Source organism: Amblyraja radiata, chromosome 5 (assembly GCF_010909765.2).
Source record: "Amblyraja radiata isolate CabotCenter1 chromosome 5, sAmbRad1.1.pri, whole genome shotgun sequence".
NCBI lineage: Eukaryota > Metazoa > Chordata > Chondrichthyes > Rajiformes > Rajidae > Amblyraja > Amblyraja radiata.
In genome coordinates, this window is record NC_045960.1 from 65,192,577 (window position 1) to 65,213,069 (window position 20,493).

The 20,493-nt window shown below is 40.9% G+C and overlaps 2 protein-coding genes across 2 annotated transcripts in view; one reads left to right on the forward strand and one right to left on the reverse strand.

Moving 5' to 3' along the window:
• Positions 1 to 9,711, reverse strand: part of hadhb (hydroxyacyl-CoA dehydrogenase trifunctional multienzyme complex subunit beta) — a 35,138-nt gene extending 25,427 nt beyond the window's left edge. The window contains exons 1-6 of the mRNA XM_033021413.1: positions 9,639 to 9,711; positions 8,340 to 8,416; positions 5,038 to 5,079; positions 4,822 to 4,918; positions 3,722 to 3,766; positions 3,524 to 3,623 (exon numbers count right to left, since the gene is read on the reverse strand). Coding sequence (XP_032877304.1) covers positions 3,524 to 3,623; positions 3,722 to 3,766; positions 4,822 to 4,918; positions 5,038 to 5,079; positions 8,340 to 8,406 — 351 coding nt within the window. The 5' untranslated portion in view covers positions 8,407 to 8,416; positions 9,639 to 9,711. The remainder of the gene's footprint in view (positions 1 to 3,523; positions 3,624 to 3,721; positions 3,767 to 4,821; positions 4,919 to 5,037; positions 5,080 to 8,339; positions 8,417 to 9,638) is intronic.
• Positions 9,712 to 9,813: 102 nt separating this feature from the next.
• Positions 9,814 to 20,493, forward strand: part of hadha (hydroxyacyl-CoA dehydrogenase trifunctional multienzyme complex subunit alpha) — a 59,198-nt gene continuing 48,518 nt past the window's right edge. The window contains exons 1-2 of the mRNA XM_033021412.1: positions 9,814 to 10,232; positions 19,076 to 19,117. Of these exons, the coding sequence (XP_032877303.1) occupies positions 10,163 to 10,232; positions 19,076 to 19,117 (112 nt within the window). The 5' untranslated portion in view covers positions 9,814 to 10,162. The remainder of the gene's footprint in view (positions 10,233 to 19,075; positions 19,118 to 20,493) is intronic.

Sequence of the window (20,493 nt, forward strand, 5' to 3'; positions counted from 1 at the left end):
TTTTAGATTCTGTTTTATTTGTTTCACTCTTCATTCACTTCCAAATCTAGAGGCACTGCAATCATTATTCGTAAAGGAATACCATTTAAATCAAAGAATATTATATCAGATAAGGAAGGGAGATACCTTATAGTAACAGGAGAGATCAATACTATGCCAATTACGCTGGTAAACATTTATGCGCCCAATTTTGATAATCCTCAATTTTTCAATAAAATTTTGAATATAATTGCAGAATTTAATTATCAAAATGTTATAATTGGAGGAGACTTCAACTGTGTTTTAGACCCTTATCTAGATAAATCGATGCAAAAACAAAGAGGTAATATGAAATCTAAAACCAGTGAACTCTTACATACATATATAAAAAACACAAATATAGCAGACGTTTGGAGGATTGCAAACCCGACGGGAAGGGATTATTCGTTTTATTCAACGGTGCACAAAACATACTCACGTATAGACTATTTCCTAGTGGATACAAAATTAATTCCGCATGCTATGAACCCTAAATACCACATCAATGCGATCTCAGATCACTCTCCGTTAACTTTTATTTTAAAATTAGAAGGAATGTCTATGAATAAATCGTTCTGGAGGTTTAACTCGCAAATTTTAAAAGACCCACAAGGGAGTATATATCTAAAAAAAATGGACCTATTTTTTGAGATAAATGATACACCAGATATATCCCCCACGCTATTATGGGAATCCTTCAAAGCATTTATTAGAGGAGTCATTATTTCATTTCAAGCTTTTCAAAATAAAAAGAATAAGAATGAACAAAGACATTTAGAAGAACAAATAAAACAATTAGATACAGATAATGCTAAAGATCCAACTATGGATAAACATAATAAAATTCTACTATTGAAATTCAAGCTAAACAAATTATTGTCAGATAAATTTATAACACTATTTCAAATTACAAAACAAGAACATTTCGAATTCAGGGACAAACCCCACAAACTTCTAGCACGCCAATTGAAAAAACGGGAAAAAGAGAATGCAATACTAAAGATTAAATCAGATAGAGGGGAATTATTAACACTACCCAAGGATATCAATAAAAGATTTGCTCAATTTTACCAGAATCTATACACATCTAAAACGTCAATAGACAATAATAAAGTTTCAGAATTTCTGGATAATTGTAACCTCCCTCAATTAGAATTGAGGGAACAAGAGGAACTGGGAGCACAAATTACTTCTAAGGAGATAGAAGACACAATAAACACACTTAAGAACGGAAAAACACCAGGACCAGACGGATTCAGTATTGAATTCTATAAATCCTTTTACGACATAGTTACTCCACGCTTACAGAAAATGTATACATATGCTTTTAAAGAGCAAAGCTTACCTGAAACATTAGCAGAATCAACGATCACATTAATACTTAAAAAAGATAAAAATATAGAAGAACCAGGATCATATAGAGCTATTGCTTTGTTAAATACGGATCAAAAAATAATAGCGAAAACACTAGCCAGAAGACTAAGCAGGTATGTTAGTAGATTAATAAATGAGGATCAAACAGGATTTATACCTAAGAGACACTCATTCAATAATTTGAGACGCTTGCTTAACATAATGCACTCACATAAATCTCATGACCAAGAGTTATCTATCATTTCACTGGGCGCAGAAAAAGCGTTTGATCAAGTAGAATGGGATTATACGATTAAAGTATTGCAAAAATTCCAAATGGGAGAGAACTTCATCGCATGGATAAAATTATTATATAACAAACCCACGGCTAGAATACTAACTAATAATATACTATCCACAAAATTTGAATTATCAAGGGGCAATAGACAAGGATGTTCACTATCACCGCTGTTATTTGCTTTGGTAATTGAACCCCTTGCTCAAAAAATAAGAACACACCCGGATATTTATGGTTATAATACAAAACACTCAAATAACATAATATCTTTATACGCCGATGATGTACTATTGTACATCACAAAACCACAAATTAGTATACCAAACATATTAAATTTAATTGAGGACTTTGGATCCTTCTCAGGGTATAGAATAAACTGGAACAAAAGTGAAATTATGTCGATAAAACCAAAAGACTCAACACACCTCCGGAAATTCCCCTTTAAAATAGCCACAGAAAAATTCAAATATTTGGGAATTGAAATTACTAGAAACTACCATGATATGTTTAAAGCCAATTATAATCCCTTACTTAAGAAACTAAATAACTTGATTAAATTCTGGAAAACACTTCCGATGTCCCCAATAGGCAGAATAAACGCTATAAAAATGATATTTTTTACCACAAATCCTATACCTATTTCAATCAATACCTATATATCTCCCAAAAAAGTTTTTCAAAAAATTGGACTCAGACATTACAAATTTTATGTGGGATTATAAATCCCATAGAATACAAAGAGCACACCTTAATAAACTAAAAGAGTTGGGTGGTCTAGCGCTCCCTAACTTTATGTATTATAATTGGGCAGTAAATATTAAAAATATGATTCACCTCCTGGACAATTCTGCCCAGCAGGTGGACTGGATTGTAATGGAAAGAGAAGACTGCTCTCCGTGTAAGATAGGAGCGACTCTCCTCTCACCAATACATCTGAATAACAAAAATTGTAATAAAAATCCAATTATACATAGCACAATTAGAACATGGTCACATATCTTAACGACATTGATCAGTAAATCTTGAAAAAAGATTAGTAGGAACTAGTAGGAAAAAAATAGTGCAACAGGATTACTTGCAGTGCTCAGACATGATTTGTTATTTTATTTGAACAACTGCACTCCTGATAAGACAGCAAACTGTTAGTACTGCTCTGATGCAGCCATTTAAATTCTGGAGTGGAAAGAACTCCACATTGGATTACAGGAGAATATAGTTCATTTGCAGGAATAATCTTAATAAGTCCATAAGACATAGGAGCTGAATTAGGTTAGAAGCAGGAAAAAAATATTTACGATGTTGGGGTAGTTCAGAACCAGGAGTCATAGTTTAAAAATATGGGGTGGGCCATTTAGGACTGAGATGACAAAAACATCTTCACCCAGAGAGTTGTGAATCTGTGAAATTCTCTGCCACAGAAGGCAGTGGAGGCCAATTCGCTGGATGCATTCAAGAGAGAGTTGGATATAGCTGTTAGGGCTAACGGAATCAAGGGATATGGGGAGAAAGCAGGAACGGGGTACTGATTCTGGATGATCAGCCATGATCATATTGAATGGCGGTGCTGGCTACAAGGGCTGAATGGCCTTCTCCTGCACTTATTTTCTATGTTTCTACAGGCTGCCTGCTTCCTCTACACTACCTCCACCTCCACCTATCTTCGTACCATCCACAAACTTGACCACAAAATAATCTGACACAATGAATCAAAGAAAACGCACAAGGTACAAAACTTAAAAAATTGACCGCAAAGCTTTAAAAAAACAACGTCCAAAGCAAAACTAAAATGAGATGGGTCACACCAAGAACAGAGTATTAAATACAAAAATCTTAATCTATAAAACTCCCACATACCTCTCGAGCAACATTACTTGTTTTGACCTCCTGAATAACAGTACCAAATACAATGTAGTCAACATCTGTTTTTGGAATGTTGGTCCTTGTAAGTAGCCCTCTATATAAAAAATAAAATGGTGTCAGTTTCTATAAGCAATCTTAAATGAAATGTATGAAGCATGTGCAGGAATTTGAAAGCTCTGTTTTCTTACTTACTGTAGTGCTGCTCTGGCCAAATCATGAGGCATCAGATCTGCATACCTATAACAACAGACATTTTTTTTTTTGTAAAACAAGAACTAGCATTGTACTGAAACATTCAAAACTTGAAAAATTAGTTGGCAAATATATGATTCTATTAATATTTCTGGTGAATCAGAAAATATACCATGTAAAAAATTTGTACATTTCACTATCGCTTTTTAATAAAAGTAATATATTAACATGCAATAAGATTTACTGTTAAACGAAGAATGTTCCATTTATAAGTCAATAGCAGGTGTGACTTAAAATCATCTGCTTCCATTTATTCAAGCAATAAAAAATGGAAAAATATTAATAAAGCAGTATCTGGATCTGTTAACATTTCAATAAAACAATGGCTTGCTAAATTGCCTGCTACCACTGTGACATTTTGTTAGTTTGACATGGTATGAAAGACATTTTGCATTAGCAGCAATTCTTTGGAAGTGACTGTAAAATGCACTAAACTCCTGATCAAAAAGCTATTTTTTGGCCCATCATGCAATGGTCATATCATCACATGTATAAGTAAAGAAAATAAATTTGAATTATTCTCTTGTTATTAATACATTCCAGCCAATATTCTATAGCAGGATATTAAAATATTGCACATAATGCTGCTTCGGTTGCCATGGCTAATCATACATTGAATAAGTACAATAAGTTAAAAAAGCTGGTTTTGGAGCTCCACAAATCAGGCAGCATTGAAGGGAAATGGACAGACGATGTTTCGGGTCAGGACCCTTCTTTGGACTGATCGTCAGTCTGAAGAAGGATCCTGATCCCAAATGTCACCTGTCCATTTCCCTTCACTTATGCTGCCTGACCCACTGAGTCTTCTACTTAGGATTGTAGCATCAGCAGTCTCTTATGTCTCCAAATACAATAAGTGCACAAACAAGGAACATTAACGCCACTTATGCTGGTGGTGTACATCTCAGAATAAATTACCAGGAGTGAAAAAGCAAAGAGGAAAAAAAGGAAATATACAAAAGATAAATTTATTTCTTTGAAAAATATGTGAATCTGCAAATATAGTGTGTAAATTCAAATATCGCAAGTTTAATACTTACGTGGTACCAGATTGCAAAAATGGAATTCGGACACCTTCAACCAACACAACATTTTTCAACCCTGGTTTTGCGAGAGTTTTCTTACTGCTTGATTTCACTATAGGAAAGGCAAATGTAAACTTTAGTACCTCTACTTGTTGAAGGGTTGAAGTTAAGCATTGAGTCGTTAGTAAAAAATCCATGCCAAATATTAGAAAATTGATAAAGACATTGTACCTTGGGTTTGAGTATGAGAAACAGAGCTCAAAAATCGTAAATCTGGTAATATAAAAATGAAGCAGTAAGTATCTCATTTGTCATTGCAGATATCAAAAAATAAATTAATTGTATGAAATACATTTAGTACTTTAAGCAATTGGAGATTTCACAAGCACTTTAACTTAGCATCTAATTTTATAAGAATAGATCAATGTCTGTGGCTTCAGCTTCTTCAACTTCTTGGAATAAAAAACTAATCTTAATACCCAAGAGGTAATAACAGTATTGCTCTGACTAATTTTACAATGATTTCCTTAAAGTGTATACGAGTAGTATTTTTTAGAAAGAGTTTGTTTTAAGGTGAAAATGCTAAATGATAAACTACAGGCGCCGACCTGTGGGGGGTATGGCTGCCTAGCCTGCAGCTGTCTGTTTTTCATTTCTTTCTTCTTATTTTTAGTTAGTTTAGTGTTTTGTTTTTAAGGAGTTCTAGCTTTTTTATGTGTGGGGAGGGGGGGGGGGGGAAAGGGGGAAACTAATTTTCAGGGTCCCTACCTGGTCGGAGATGCAGCTTTTCTCCGGGCTGCACTTTCGACCCGTCCTCGCGACCTACCAGCGGGCCTGGAGCGGCATTTCCTGAGGGGACCGCCCGGAGCCTTGGCATCGGCGGCTGCGGAGCTGCGGGTCCGAGGAGCGAGGGGATCGCCCGGAGCCTCGGCGGCGGAGCTGCGGGTCTGAGGACGGCGGTGCAGCGCTGGAGCGCCATTGCGGGGCGGGCGGTGCCTTGCCTGGGTCGCTGAGCTGGAACTCCGGTGAGCTGGGTCCGTTGCGGAGCTGCGGGTCTGAGGAGCGGCTGCGGGCGGCGGCGCTGAACTTTCCATCGGGAGCCTGGGATCTCTCGACGAGATCGCCAGTTGAGCTCCATTCGGCGCGGCCTTGTCGGCTCCGGAAGCCACGGTCTCGAGTAGGGAGGCGGCCGTTCCAGGGTTCCCATGCCGCTGAGAGGATTCTCCCGACGCCGGAACATCATCACCCGGCGAGGACGGCCTGGAACATCGGGCCTCCGTAGAGACAACTGTGGAGGCCTCAATAGGCCCGACTATGGGTGGACATTGGGGATGGGACTGGACTCTGTGCCTTCCCCCATAATGGGAACCATTGTGGGGGGATGTTTTTATGTTAAAGCTATTTATTATTGTTATGTTTGTATTCTATTTTATGTGCTGCATTGGCAAAAAGAATTTCACTACATCTAGGTGTATGTGACAATAAATCAACCTTTGAACCTTTGAACCTTTGAAAAGCGATCTTTCTCCATCTTGCTTAAGAAAGAACTGCAGATGCTGGAAAAATCGACGGTAGACAAAAATGCTGGAGAAACTCAGCGGGTGAGGCGAAGGAATAGGCGACGTTTCGGTTCGAGAACGTTGGAAATTGCAATAACCAGGTTGGAAATTGCAATAACTAACCTGATCTCCCGGTGGCTCAGCACTTCAACTCCCCCTCCCATTCCAAATCCGACCTTTCTGTCCTGGGCCTCCTCCATGGCCAGAGTGAGTCCCACTGCAAATTGGAGGAGCAGCACCTCATATTTTGCTTGGGTAGTTTACACCCAGCGGTATGAACATTGACTTCTCAAATTTCAGGTAGTCCTTGCTTTCTCCCTCCTTCCCCTCCCCAGCTTTCCACAGCCTACTGTCTCCTCCACTTCCTTTCTTTTTCCAGCCCTCCCCCCACATCAGTCTGAAGAAGGGTCTCGACCTGAAACTATACCTATTCCTTCGCTCCATAAATGCTGCCTCATCCGCTGAGTTTCACCAGCATTTTTGTCTAACTTGATACTTTAATGTCACGTGTACTTGGAACAGTGAAATTCGTTGTTTTGCATACAACACACAAGCATGCAAAGAGGCACCGACAACATCACAAAAGTATCCAAAATCCCTCTCACTCTGGCCATGGAGGAGGCCCAGGACAGAAAAGTCAGATTCGGAATGGGAGGGGGAGTTAAAGTGCTGAGCCACTGGGAGATCAGGTTAGTTATTGCGAACCGAGCAGAGGTATTGGGCAAAGCGATCACGAAGCATATGCTTGGTCTCACCGACGTGGAGCAGCTGACACCTAGAGCAGCGGATGCAATGGAGGAGGTGCACGTGAACCTCTGCCGCACCTGGAAAGATGGCTTGGGTCCTTGAATTGAGCCAAGGGGGGGAGGTAAAATGACAAGTGTAGCATTTCCTGCGGATGCATGGGAAAGTGCCCGGAGAGGGGGTAGTTTGGGTGGGAAGGGACGAAATTACCAGGGAGTTACGGAAGGAGCGGTCTCTGCGGAAAGCCGACAGGGGAGGAGATGGGAAGATGTGGCCAGTGGTGGGATCCCATTGGTAGACAAAGCTGGAGAAAATCAGAGGGTGCGGCAGCATCTATGGAGGAAAGGAATAGACGACGTTTCGGGTCCAGACCCTTCTTCAGACTGATGTCGGGGGTGGGGGGGGGGGGGTTTGGAAAAAGAAAGGAAGAGGCGGAGACAGTAGACTGTGGGAGAGCTGGGAATGGGAGGGGAAGGAGGGAGAAAGCAAGGACTACCTGAAATTGAGAAGCCAATGTTCATACCGCTGGGGTGTAAACTACCAAGCAAAATATGAGGTGCTGTTCCTCCAATTTGCGGTGGGCCTCACTCTGGCCATGGAGGAGGCCCAGGACAGAAAGGTCAGATTCGGAATGGGAGGGGGAGTTGAAGTGCTGAGCCACCGGGAGATCAGGTTGGCTATTGCAAACTGAGTGGAGGTGTTGTGCGAAGTGATCACCAAGCCTGCACTTGGTCTCACCGAGGTTGATCATACACTGAACAATCCAACCAGAATTTTGTTTGGAAGTGGAAAGAAATAATAGAAATTGCATTCATTGCAACGTGTAAAAGGAGATGAGATACTGTATTATAATTTTGCTGCATATGATTGTGGTATATATCATGTCTTGATTGGTGAATATGTTTAGTTTGTGACTTTATTTGAAGCAGAAATAATACGTGAATGCTTCATTGACCATAATTCCGACTGGTAACTACGCATTTCGTCCGAGCACATTATCGCTCGTGTCATGCAAGCTGTCTTAAATGACCACCTAAACGGTCATTGGGCAACCTAAAAAGCTGCCTAGGTTGCCCGACTGGCAACAGGGAAAAAAAGTTAAGCACTGCAAATGAATGCCTCAAATGTAATAAAATGATCTCAATACTCCTCAAAAACTGAGTGGCACAAAATAACAATATCCATTGTATCAAAACAAATACTTTCAATTGATATAAGATAAATACTTACTTAATTTTGCAGCCCATATACCGCCGGTGGGTGTGTTTCTAAACGTGTGCATCAACATGGAAGCCATGACTTAATTTCTATAGAAATAAAGTTTAATTAAGTAACAACTGTTCACTATAGTCGACTCTACATAACGCCAATTCCCCACCACCATTCTTGTAGCAACATTTTCAACATCATGTCTACAAAACGGTCTCAAAGATTTATCGAGCATCGTATGAATAGCAAGATCGCCACTTTGTCACTATTAATTATAATACCCTCTATAGTAAGCTAAAATTATGCGATGCTGCACTCGCATCATGTAAACCATAGCCAAAAACTGTTTCAGCTTTTGTTGAGTATTATTAGAATATCTAGATTACTCTCCTAAACAATGATACTTAGCGTGACGAACAAAAAATACACAATGAAGAAGCTGACAACCTCCACATTCAAAATCCAAAGAAGACAAAATAATTAAAAAACTACAAAAGACGACTGAGTTGCCTGACCAATTGGCTCAAGGCTGAACTCCCCAGTGACATCACTGTAACAAATTAAACCATGGAACAATGTAATTTACATGAAGAGGTTTGCACCTTTCTTATTTTAAATTAACGCAAAAGAAAAATTACTAAGTGTCACCGAGAAGGTCTTGCAAGACGAGTTGAACACCAAATTTGACAGAGTCGTCAACGTACAAATTTAACTCGCACGGAACAAGGCGCAGAGAAACCCGGAGCCTACTACCATGGTTGACAGCGAATTAATTTCACTCAGCCACCCATCATATCAATCGATGAAGACTGCAGCAAGAGGCAGGGTCGAGACCCCGGTCACTCGGCAACTCACTGCCCATTTCTATATGTGTCCCCAAACCAAATTAGTCCCGTAGTTCGAAGGTAGACAAAAATGCTGGAGAAACTCAGTGGGTGAGGCGGCATCTATGGAGCGAAGGAAATAGGCAACGTTTCGGGTCGAGACCCTTCTTCACTCTCTCCCCTTCGGATAACTTTATTCGGGTAAAGTTTACTGGAGCGAAATTCCGACAAGACGAAGTGAAACAACATCACTCTCTACTTTTTATGATACATTTCCAGCAAGTATCTCTCCACATACATTGACAGATCTGGCCTTTTACTGTAATGTCGGATTTCCAGCAGCTGCACTTTTTTGCCTTTGAACTTGGTGAACTTGGCACTTCACATTCGGTCCCCACCCACTCCGCCCTGACCATCAACGAACTCCGCTTCTCCACCCGCCGCTTAAATTCATCGTCCCCGCAACAAGGTTTCCCCTCCCAGCAACAACACTTACCAGTGATCTCCTTATCAGCTCGGGCCTCTCGCTGTCCGGGCCCTAGTCCCCGCTCCGGCCCCTCGCTGCCCCGCTCCGGCCCCTCGCTGCCCCGGTTCCGGCCCCTCGCTGCCCCGGTTCCGGCCTCTCGGTGCCGCAATCCTTCACTGCGACTCCAACCTTAGGTCCGCAACTACGGCTCGGGCCTGAGACCTGCCGTCACTCCGGTGCCGCAATCCTCGCCTTACACCCGCTGTGGCTCCGCCTCTCTGCTGCTTCAACCCGGCTACTTTCACCCTAACAACCAAAGACAGAAGTCCTCTCCCGGCCTAACCTAAAACCCGCCCACCCTTGCATTTCGCGCACTCCCCACGCACAAAACCGCCTCGAGAGGTGGAGACAGTTGATGGTGAAATATTCCGGATTGCAGGATATCATAATCTATCGCGTACGGTTGCCCGCAGCGGGTATTTTTGTACAGGCGGCGACTGAGATTTCCCTCCCGGTTGTCGCACAGGGCGGGGCGGGGCCCGGTTGTGCACAAGATGGCGGCGGCAGTGCGAGCGGCGATGGTGCCGCTGCGGCTCTCGGTCAACAGGCATCACCGCCTTTCAGGTACACACGGCTTCACATGTCCCTTCCCTTTGCCCCTGCAAGGTTCAAGTCGTCCTCCCTCGAGTGACAGGGGCTGGAGACTCCTAAATCGTTGTTGGTGTTGATGCAGTCCGTCCACAGTCAATAAATGTCACCACAGTTTAAACACTTTACAGGACTGAATTACTCAGTCTCTAATTAAATAACAGATCAACGGGAGCTGCTCCTCTGTCTTAATAGTCAAAAGGGAAAAATGTAAACAAATACCGGTAGTTCCTTACCTCTTTCCGAGGTATGCTTGGTGTCGAGGAGACCTAACAGTAGAGGAACAATTGTGTAGGAAGAAATTACAGATGCCGTTTTAAACCGAAGATGTATACAAACTTTTTGTGTCTATCTTAATTCTTTAGTAGAAGAAAAATTGTTACTGGCACTGTTGGCAAAGTTAAACTTGAACTGAAAATCTCTTTAACTGACATTCTGATCCAGAAAGGAACAAATAGACTGGGATACTTTAATATGATATGTTCAGGCAGAGAAGTGTTGGTCTTGGCATCATGTTCAACACAGACACTGCGGGCTGAAGGGCTGTATTGTTCTATGCAATACAATATGTTAATTCCCTATAATTCAAGTGGATGATGACAATCTGCAATTTGTAAATAAATGAACATTTAAAAACAATTGCAACTGCTGGAAACTGAAATAAAAACAGAATGCAGTTCAGTCAACGTAAGTAAGAGGGAAGGTACACAAAATTGCTGGGGAAACTCAGCGGGTGCAGCAGCATCTATGGAGCGAAGGAAATAGGCGACGTTTCGGGCCGAAACCCTTCTTCAGAGTAAGTAAGAGGGAAACAGTTTGTTTCGGAACAAATACTCAATTTTAGTTGGTGAGTTTGGAAATCTTGTTTTTAAATGGAAAAATATATATTTTGCTAAAATATGTGTTAGCCTAACCTGTTTTATTCACGACACAAACACCTAGGTTTAGCCAAACAAAATTGGATTCGATCATTCATAATTTAACAGATCTATTAAAAAAATTAAATTATTTTTGGAAAAGTTATTTTGAGGATCTCATTTCATAGAGATTAAAGTAAATTGGTACGATAATCAGTGCAGACTTGGTAGACTGAAGGGCAATTTTCTGATCTAAGGTGTTTAAAAATCTGTTGTAAATACTGCAAGGTGTCACTATATTAATTGTGCAATCTGGGAAATTGACAGTTTTAAGTCTTAAGCATGCAACTCTTACTGTCAGGTTTCTTTTAATCATAAAGCTGACAACATTTATGTTCATGATCTGCTTCACTTTATTTACAGTTGTTATAAAATATGCATCATTAATGCTTTTGGAGGGAGTAAAGTCCTGAAATATGTGAACGATTTACTTAAGTGAAGCCATCTAAAATTATGACTAGTTTTGCAATAAATTGTCAATAAAAAGTAGTTAATGGGACATGCATACTCAATACAAAATCTTAAATATCATCAGACGCCAATGGGGTTGATGATAAGTGTTAGGAGGTCCTAACTGACTCAATTGTGACAGATGTGATCCATGCTCCTTCTAATCAATTCTTGCTATTGAGGGAGTGCAGCGTAGGCAGGACTGACAGATGATGAAAGAATCCTGCACCTATTTTCTATGTTTCCAAACCTATATATTGCATTTCATAAGCATTTGACTATTTTATCCTCTCTAATACAGTGTCAGCAAGCTAGATCATACAACACTTATCTATCCAATTGTAGCGAGAGCTAACACTGAATCTTCTCCCACGACCACACCACTGTTCCAGTGCTAGACACAAAATGCTGGTGTAACTCAGTGGGACAGGCGGCATCTCTGGAGAGAAGGAATGGGTGACGTTTCGGGTCGAGACCCTTCTTCAGACGAGTCAGGGGAAAGGGAAATGAGAGATACAGACAGTGATGTAGAGAATAGAACAAATGAATGAAAGATATGCAAAAAAGTAACGATGATAAAGGAAATAAGCCATTGTTAGCCATTTGCTGGGTGAGAATGGGAACTTGGTGCGACGGGTGGGGGAGGGATGGAGAGGGAGTGTGTGCAGGGGTTACTTTACTTGCAGTTAGATAAATCAATATTCATACTACTAGGTTGTAAGCTGCCCAAGCAAAATATAAGATGCTGTTCTTCCAATTTGTGATTAGCCTCACTCTTACAATGGAGGAGGCCTCGGACAGAAAGGTCAGTTTGGGAATGGGGAATTAAAGTGTTTGGCAACCGGGAGATCAGGTAGGTTCAGGCCCAGTCTACGTTGGGTCTCGCCAATGTATAAGAGTCCACCGGATACGGTAGCTGAGGTTGGTTGCAAGTAAACCTTTGCCTAATTGGAAAGGGCAGCCAGGGTGCCTGGACAGAGTCGAGGGAGGAGGTATAGGGACAGGTGTTGACTTTATTAACTTCACCACCAATTTCCATCCTGCACTCAAATTAACTTAGACCATCAGTGACACCTCCCTCCCTTTTCTTGGTCTCACCGTCTCCAACACAAGAGATAGACTGTCGACTGATGTCTATTACAAACCCATTGAGGATAAATGGGGATACTGTGGATAGGGTGAGCTGTTTTAAATACCTGGGAGTCCACATCTCTGAGGATATGACATGGACATCACACGCTGCAGCACTCGTGAGCAAGGCAAGGCAGCGCCTTTACCACCTCAGGCAATTGAGGAAATTCAGAGTGTCTCAGAGGATCCTCCTGTGCTTCTACTCAGCGGCTGTGGAAAGCATCTTGTCCGGAAATATCACAATCTGGTTTGGGAATTGCTCTGCCCAGGACAAGAAGGCTCTGCAGAGAGTAGTGCGTTCGGCCGAACGCACTATGGGAACTTCACTCGCCCCTCTACAGGAACTATACATCAGGAGGTGCAACTCCAGAGCCAATAAGATCATGGGAGACCCCTTCCACCCCTGCAGCGGACTGTTCCAGCTGCTACGGTCAGGCAAATGCCTCCGTTGCCATGCTGTGAGAACGGAGAGGTTGAGAAGGAGTTTCTTCCCAGAGGCCATTAGGACTGTAAACTCCTATCTCACCAGGGACTAACTTTACTGTACCATTCTACTGTTTATTTTTAAATTGCTGTGTTTTTTTTCCCCCTTTTTCCTTCCGCCCACAATATTTAATATGTAAAAGTATATGTGATTCTGTTCCATTCTGTTTGTAGTTTGTTTGTTTGTCTGTTTTTTGCACATCCGCGAGCATTGCCACTTTTCATTTCACTGCGCATCTCGTATGTGTATGTGACGAATAGACTTGACTTGACTTGACTGACTTCCACAACTAGCTTCCTGCAAAGACTCTATTCCCCTCTTCCCAATTCCTCTGTCTACGCCCAAGATGAGGTGTTCCATACCAGGACATCCGAGATGTCCTAATTCTGTAGGGATCCATCATAGATGAGGCTCCGGCCTTGCCATGGGTACCTCAGAACTGAGTAGGGATTAAAGATGTCCATGAATACTCCTACTAGCCAGTCCGCGCAGCTTCTAAGGACGGCCTGGGAATCTTGTCTGGGCCAGTTGCTTTCTGTGGGTTCGCCCTCAGGAAGGCTGATCTAGTTTCAGCAAAGGTGACCCTGGGAAGAGGCACACGAGTTTGAAAGGACGGATGTCATTGTCCCGTGGGCCTTCTGCTGAAAGCTAGCATAGAAAGTATTAAGTTTATCAGGCAGGGCCACACTATCACCAGTGATGTTGCAACCATTTAGAGTATTCAGACAGTGCCACATTCTGCATGTCTGAATTATTATACTCAAGTTTGTCCAGGTATTGTCACTTGGCATCCTTGATGCCATTTAATTAGATGGTTCCAAATTTGAGATGTGTCCAATTTGTAAATGACATATCTTGATAACATTGCATTTCTCATAACAGCTATTTAGCATTTAAATAATGTGTCCTATTAATTTAGGCATCTTGGTGAAATTCAATCTGGAAAACAATTCAAGGATAATCATGCATGTAGAACTTTATCTTTCCTCAAGAAATTAAAAGCAGAGTTAATGAATTAATTTTTATTTCGCCTCCCTCACTGTTTGGGACCAGACAACTTTGACAAAATGTAGTGGTAGTTTAAATGCAGTCTTGAAAGCACAATTTGTATTGTGCTTTGTTATTCTTCCCATTCTCATCCTGAACATTAAATTCTCCTGGCTACTATTTGTTATAATTGCAAAATGTAGTGCTACTGAACAGTGCAAGTATTTTTGGTTGGTTGATGACCTAATCTGCAAACGCATTCTTGTTGGAAGTGGGACAAAGGTTATCCCTGCCCTTTTTAAGCAGAGTATGGGAAATGTTTAAAGAATCTGTGTCAAAGTTCATCGATTAAATGCAGGCGGCATCAAGCATATTTGCATTATTCAGAGGGCAGACAATTTCAGTATTTCCAGTTGCCTACACATGCTATTTGGACCAAAGTTATCTTGTATGTTAGGACTATCATCAGAATGTAGTTATATAAAAATATTTAGAGCTAAATTCTAAACTTAAATTATGATTCATTTCGTTAAAAAAATCTGATCATGATAATTGAGCGTAGAAATAAGTTTTAAAAAAATTGTAACTTTAGGGCTACAAGATATGTCCTTGGAAATCGCTTACCATTGAAAGCTTACCTCACACTATGTTCCTCAATGCCAAGATGACTAAGAAATAACAAATGTTTTCTCTACTACTTTTATTTCACTGAACTCAGTTATTCATCTCCCTTAGTACACATGGCCTTCAGGTAAAAGGCCAAAGGGTGTTTGACTTTTTAATGTTGCTTTGTATTGGTTCAAGATAATGTTCTTGCACAATACAACCATTTATTTGATTCAATTTGCTTTGTAAACTGAACTTAGGACGATTATTCAGTAAAGTCATTAAATGAGGTAAAGGTCAGTCAAACCTTTAGTCGTGGCAGCACATGTTCTTCTCAAATTCACATATAACTTTCCCTTTAGTAGTCAACGCACATTTCTTACAATAACATTAAATGGCTTTCTTTGTAAAATTAGCAATATTGGAACTGTTCTATCAGTTGTACCCAGGTTACGAACGCCTGACTTCTGGATACCCTTGCACATGAATAAGCTCCTATAATATTAGTAAATTCAAAAGACCAATGCCATTTACATGTATTAGTTCCTATGATTCTCATCATTGTCTCGGTAAAATTTTCCAAGCCCACTGGCAGGATAAATAAGCAAACTTTAGAGTGGTGTCCTCGATGACATCTCCAGCACTGAATTGGGTACGCAATATTATTCACATGCTCAACACCAGGTTCCTGAAATAGACTATCTATTCTCAGTGCTGTCGCGGGGGCCAAGGAAAGAGCGTTCACGTCATGGCCCTGTTTCCACCAATCTTTCCACCACCACGCACAAGAAGCGACAAGACATGTCGATGCCGAGAAGTGTGTTCAGCTCTGGCTGAACAACTTCTAATCTTGTGCGTGGACTCGATAAGAAGAAGTTCTGTCGCAAGAAGGGATTATCAGGCAAACAGGATGAAAGATTAAAAGATGCCACATCCGCACTCCGTGCAATCACTGGCCCGTGACCACTCCGTGGAGTTTGTCCAATTGGGATGGTATTGAAAACCCCACATCCCTGCATTGGGAGCACACACAAGACCCTGCATAAGTAGCAGAAGGAGCATATCACCTTGCAACGGTGAGGCCAAGCACAGGCTTGGCGATCGCTTCGCCCAACACCTCCGCTCAGTTCGTATTAACCAATTCGATCTCCCGGTGGCTCAGCACTTCAACTCCCCCTCCAATTCCGAATCCGACCTTTCTGTCCTGGGCCTCCTCCATGGCCAGAGTGAGTCTCACCGCAAATTGGAGGAGCAGCACCTCATATTTCGCTTGGGCAGTTTGCACCCCAGTATAAACATTAACTTCACCAATTTCAGGTAGTCCTTGCTTTCTCCATCTTTCCCCTCCCCTTCCCAGCTCTCCCACAGCCTACTGTCTCTGCCTCTTCCTTTCTTCTTCCCGACCCCCACCCCCACATCAGTCTGAAGAAGGGTCTCAACCCGAAACGTCACCTATTCCTTCGCTCCATTGATGCTGCCTCACCCGAGTTTCACCAGCATTTGTGTCTATCTTCGATTATTCCAGCATCTGCAGTTCTTTCTTAAAAATATCACCTGTCAAACTATGCATCTGTCTGCAGATCAGGCATCTCCTGCTCCATCCATGGAAAAGTCAGTGGTTTTCACATCCGTTCCATCAGTTATGTTGAAGATCATAAAATATGGTGTAAGCAAGTTCATCTCACTGTTCTTTGTGGTTGAGAATGCAATGGATAAAGGAATTCAGTTCTCATGCTTGTTATCTGAACGTGTTTGTGTATTGTAGGGGTAAGGAACAACCAAATATATCAAGAAACAAGACCTGTAGGCAGAGCATACATGGACTTGATAGCATACGTGGGAAGAAAGAAAGGATAGATTGCATCTATTTTAATGCAGGGAATCTGGCATGCAAGGCCAGATAACACTTGGAAAATTGATGTTATCGGAGAGACTTGGTTGAAAGGACAATGTTTTGGGGCGGCCATTGTGAGAGTGCCCGTTGTTGAGGATGGAGTGCTGTGTTTCAGCTGTATGTACTGAGATTTTGTGTGAGGGTTTTCGGCATGGAGGCTAAGTGGTGCTTAGCTTAGTTGTACTTGGTTCTCGGTGGTTTAAAATCAAGTTCAAGTGAGTTTATTGTCATGTGTCCCTGATAGGACAATGAAATTCTTGCTTTGCAGTTATCAGCAGTTATTGCAGTGATATGCTCATGCAGAATGAGACAATTGGGGAAACTTGTTTAGTGCAAAATGATTTGCAAGTATGTTGCTGACTTGAGATGGGGTCAAGAGTGATACAGTGTGGAAACAGGCCCTTCAGCCAAACTACACTAGTCCCACCTGCCTGCGCTTGTTCCATATCCCTCCAAACCTGTCCTATCCATCTACCTGTCTAACTATTTCTTAAATATTGGGATAGTCCCAGCCTCAACTACCTCCTCTGGCAGGTTGTTCTTTCCACCCACCACCCTTTGTGTAAAAACGTTACCCCTCAGATTCCTATTAAATCTTTTCCTCTTCACCTTGAACCTATGTCCTCTGGTCCTCGATTCCCCTACTCTGGGCAAGTGATTCTGTGCATCTACCCGATCTATTCCTCTCATGATTATTGTAAAGGGCCTGTCCCACTTGCCGATTTTTTTCCGGCGACTGCCGGCATCATTGACTAATGTATCAGGTCACCGAAAAATACGCGGCATGATGACGTATGACGCGGCGTGATGACGTATGACATGGTGGTGATGTGGTGTGTTGGCGTATGACGCGCAGTGTTTTTTCAAGTGTCGCACCATTTTCTTTGTTGCTGCTGGAATTTGAAATGTTCAAAATCTTTTGGCAACATTGATATGACGCAGACCAAATCGCTAAGTGGTACAGGACCTTAAGGAGAGACAGGATAGGCTGAATGTTAGATAGAGCTCTAGGGGCTAGTGGAGTCAAGGGATATGGGGAGAAGGCAGGCGGGTTATTGATAGGGGATGATCACAATGAATGGCGGTGTTGGCTCGAAGGGCCGAATGGCCTCCTCCTGCACCTATTTTCTATGTTTCTATGAATGTGCTTTCCCTCAAACGTAGGAAGCTGAGGGGTGACTTGAGGGAAGCTGCGAAAGAGTGGTCGAGGAGGGCACTATTTCAACGTTTAAAAGACATTTAGACAGATGGATAGAAAAGGTTTAGAGGGATATGAACTAAATATTCTCACTCAAGAAGCTAACCCTTCAGTTTAATTAACGGTCCTGACCCAAAACTTTGTCCTTTTATTTCATGTTGTAGGTGCCACCTGATTTGCTGAGTTCCTCCAGGAGTTTGTTTTGTGTTTGTTTTTTAAAAAAAATCTTTGCTGTAAAATTAACCAAAAAGAATGAAAATTCAAAACAACTTTGGATATTGCAAGTTCCTTACCCTCCCCAAGTATTGCATTCATTTGAAATATTTAGGTATTGCAGAAGTTTGTTGGTCAAGAAGTGATTATGAAAAGACTTGTAAACAAGGATGAATGCTTTAAACTGATGTAATTACCTTATTGCCCGGGAGTGTAATCCATCAAGCACAGGACTGATGGGTAACAGAAATATGTTGTGAACCCAAACCTGGGCAACCAGGTTTTGGACAATCCAAAGATTTCAGAGAGGAGAACAAAGAAGATCAACAAGAAAGGTTGTAATAGTCGAGTCCAATAGTTACAAATGAGGATGAAGGTTATATTAGCTGCAGCAAGGCTGGAATCAGGTAATGATGTCGAGATGAGTAAACTTAGCTTATAAGTAGCTTGGATATGCTTGAAACATTATGAATATAGGCTTAAAACAAATAGGGGTCAAAAATAATATCCAGGCGACAAAGTCTAGTTGTGTTTCAAACTGTGAAGGTTGTAGGTACACAAAAATGCTGGAGAAACTCAGCTGGTGCAGCAGCATCTATGGAGCAAAGGAAATAGGCAGCGTTTCGGGCCAAAACCCTTCTTGGTTGTAGCTTGGGAAGGGTGATAGGAATCAAAGACCGACTTTCCTATTCCAGAAAAGTAACTGAAGGAAGTTTCAGCTTTTCAGAATTGAATTTTAGTCACTCCAATTATTTATTTTTAGTAGAGAGTCTGCTGTTGGAATAAAAAAGAATGGAGCTAACAAGTGGCAATTTCAAAACTTAGTTTGTTTCTAAGCAACTATATTTTGATGTATTTAATTCAAAGCAAGCCTAATTCTACCTTTCAGTTGGCTTGCCTTCAATCATCAAATTTCAATTTTCTATCTTTCTATTTTAGGTTACATCTGTCGCCGTTTCACAGTTTCTTCAATTATGATGGGCAAGTATTTTTAACAAGAATCTCAGCAGCAAGCTGTATATAATCTTTGTTTTAAAGTTAATATTGAGCACATTGATTGGACACTGATATTTATGGTTAAAATATAACATGCTATAAAGAAATTATTCCAAGTCAGTTTTTCCGTCTTGTGTTTGGACCCTCCAGCCTATTTTTCAATGTAAAATAGCAATGATTAAGAGGAAAACATCACAATGCTTAAGCGTGCAATTTTTTAAATTTTTTGTTTTGTTTTAATAGTTTAAAATTAAATGCTGAAAATTATGGAAACCGTATCTAACTTTCAACACTAATTGTTCTGGAGAAAAAAAGTATCGAAGGGTGCATTATGAATATCTGAAATTAATATTTAGACATTTAATCTTTTAATTGGCTTTTTATTAAACGGGCCACAAATCAGATTAGCACTTCTACAGGTGTGCATTTTGGGTTGTATTGCCAAGAGCTAAAAATTGTATGCTTTACCAGTGGCATTCTTTCATGAATAGTAAGATAATAATTCATAGCATCCATTAGAGAAATTTTGCACAGACATTTAGGTGATCAATGGGTTAAAAGATTGGGCAATTATTATGGCAAAGAATTATAGAAGACCTACAAACACTCAATCCATTAAGAGTTTCATCACTTTCAAGCTTCAGTTTTTCTTCGGGTCAAGTCCAGCAAACTTGTGCTTCTTTCCCTTTCATGGAAAATAAAACTTTCTTTTGGGGTAGAAAAACTATTATTTTGCTTTAAAAAACACATTGCAGTCTTCTTAAGAATGTTGCAGATAAAAGGTGGAACAAATGGAAAATAAATCAAGAATCTGTACACCTTAACAAGAGGTTTCTGCATTTTAATATATGAGAAATTAATTTTAGTTAATTGTTACTAAGTAGTTTTACAACTTTAGTATCTTATAGATTTATTATTAATGATCTTTGTTCTCGTAGAGTCATACGGCGTGGGAACAGGCCCTTCGGTCCAACTTGCCACACCGATCAACATATCCCATCTACACTAGTTCCACCTGCCTATGTTTGGCCCATATCACTCTAAACCTTTCTTATCATGTACCTGTCTATTTTTTTTTCTTAAACATTGCAATAATCCTAACCTCAACCACCTTCTTCTCTGGCAGCTCGGTCCATACATCCACCACCCTTTGTGTGAAAAAATTACCCCCTCGGATTCTTATCATATCTTTTCCCCTTCACCTTAAACCCATGTCCTCTGGTCCTTGATTTTCTACTCTGGGCAAGAGACTGTGTGTCAACCAGATCTATTCCTCTCATGATTTTATACACCTCCATAAGATTATCCCTCATACTCCTGCGCTCCAAGGAATTGAGTCCCAGCCTCCTCAAACTCTCCCT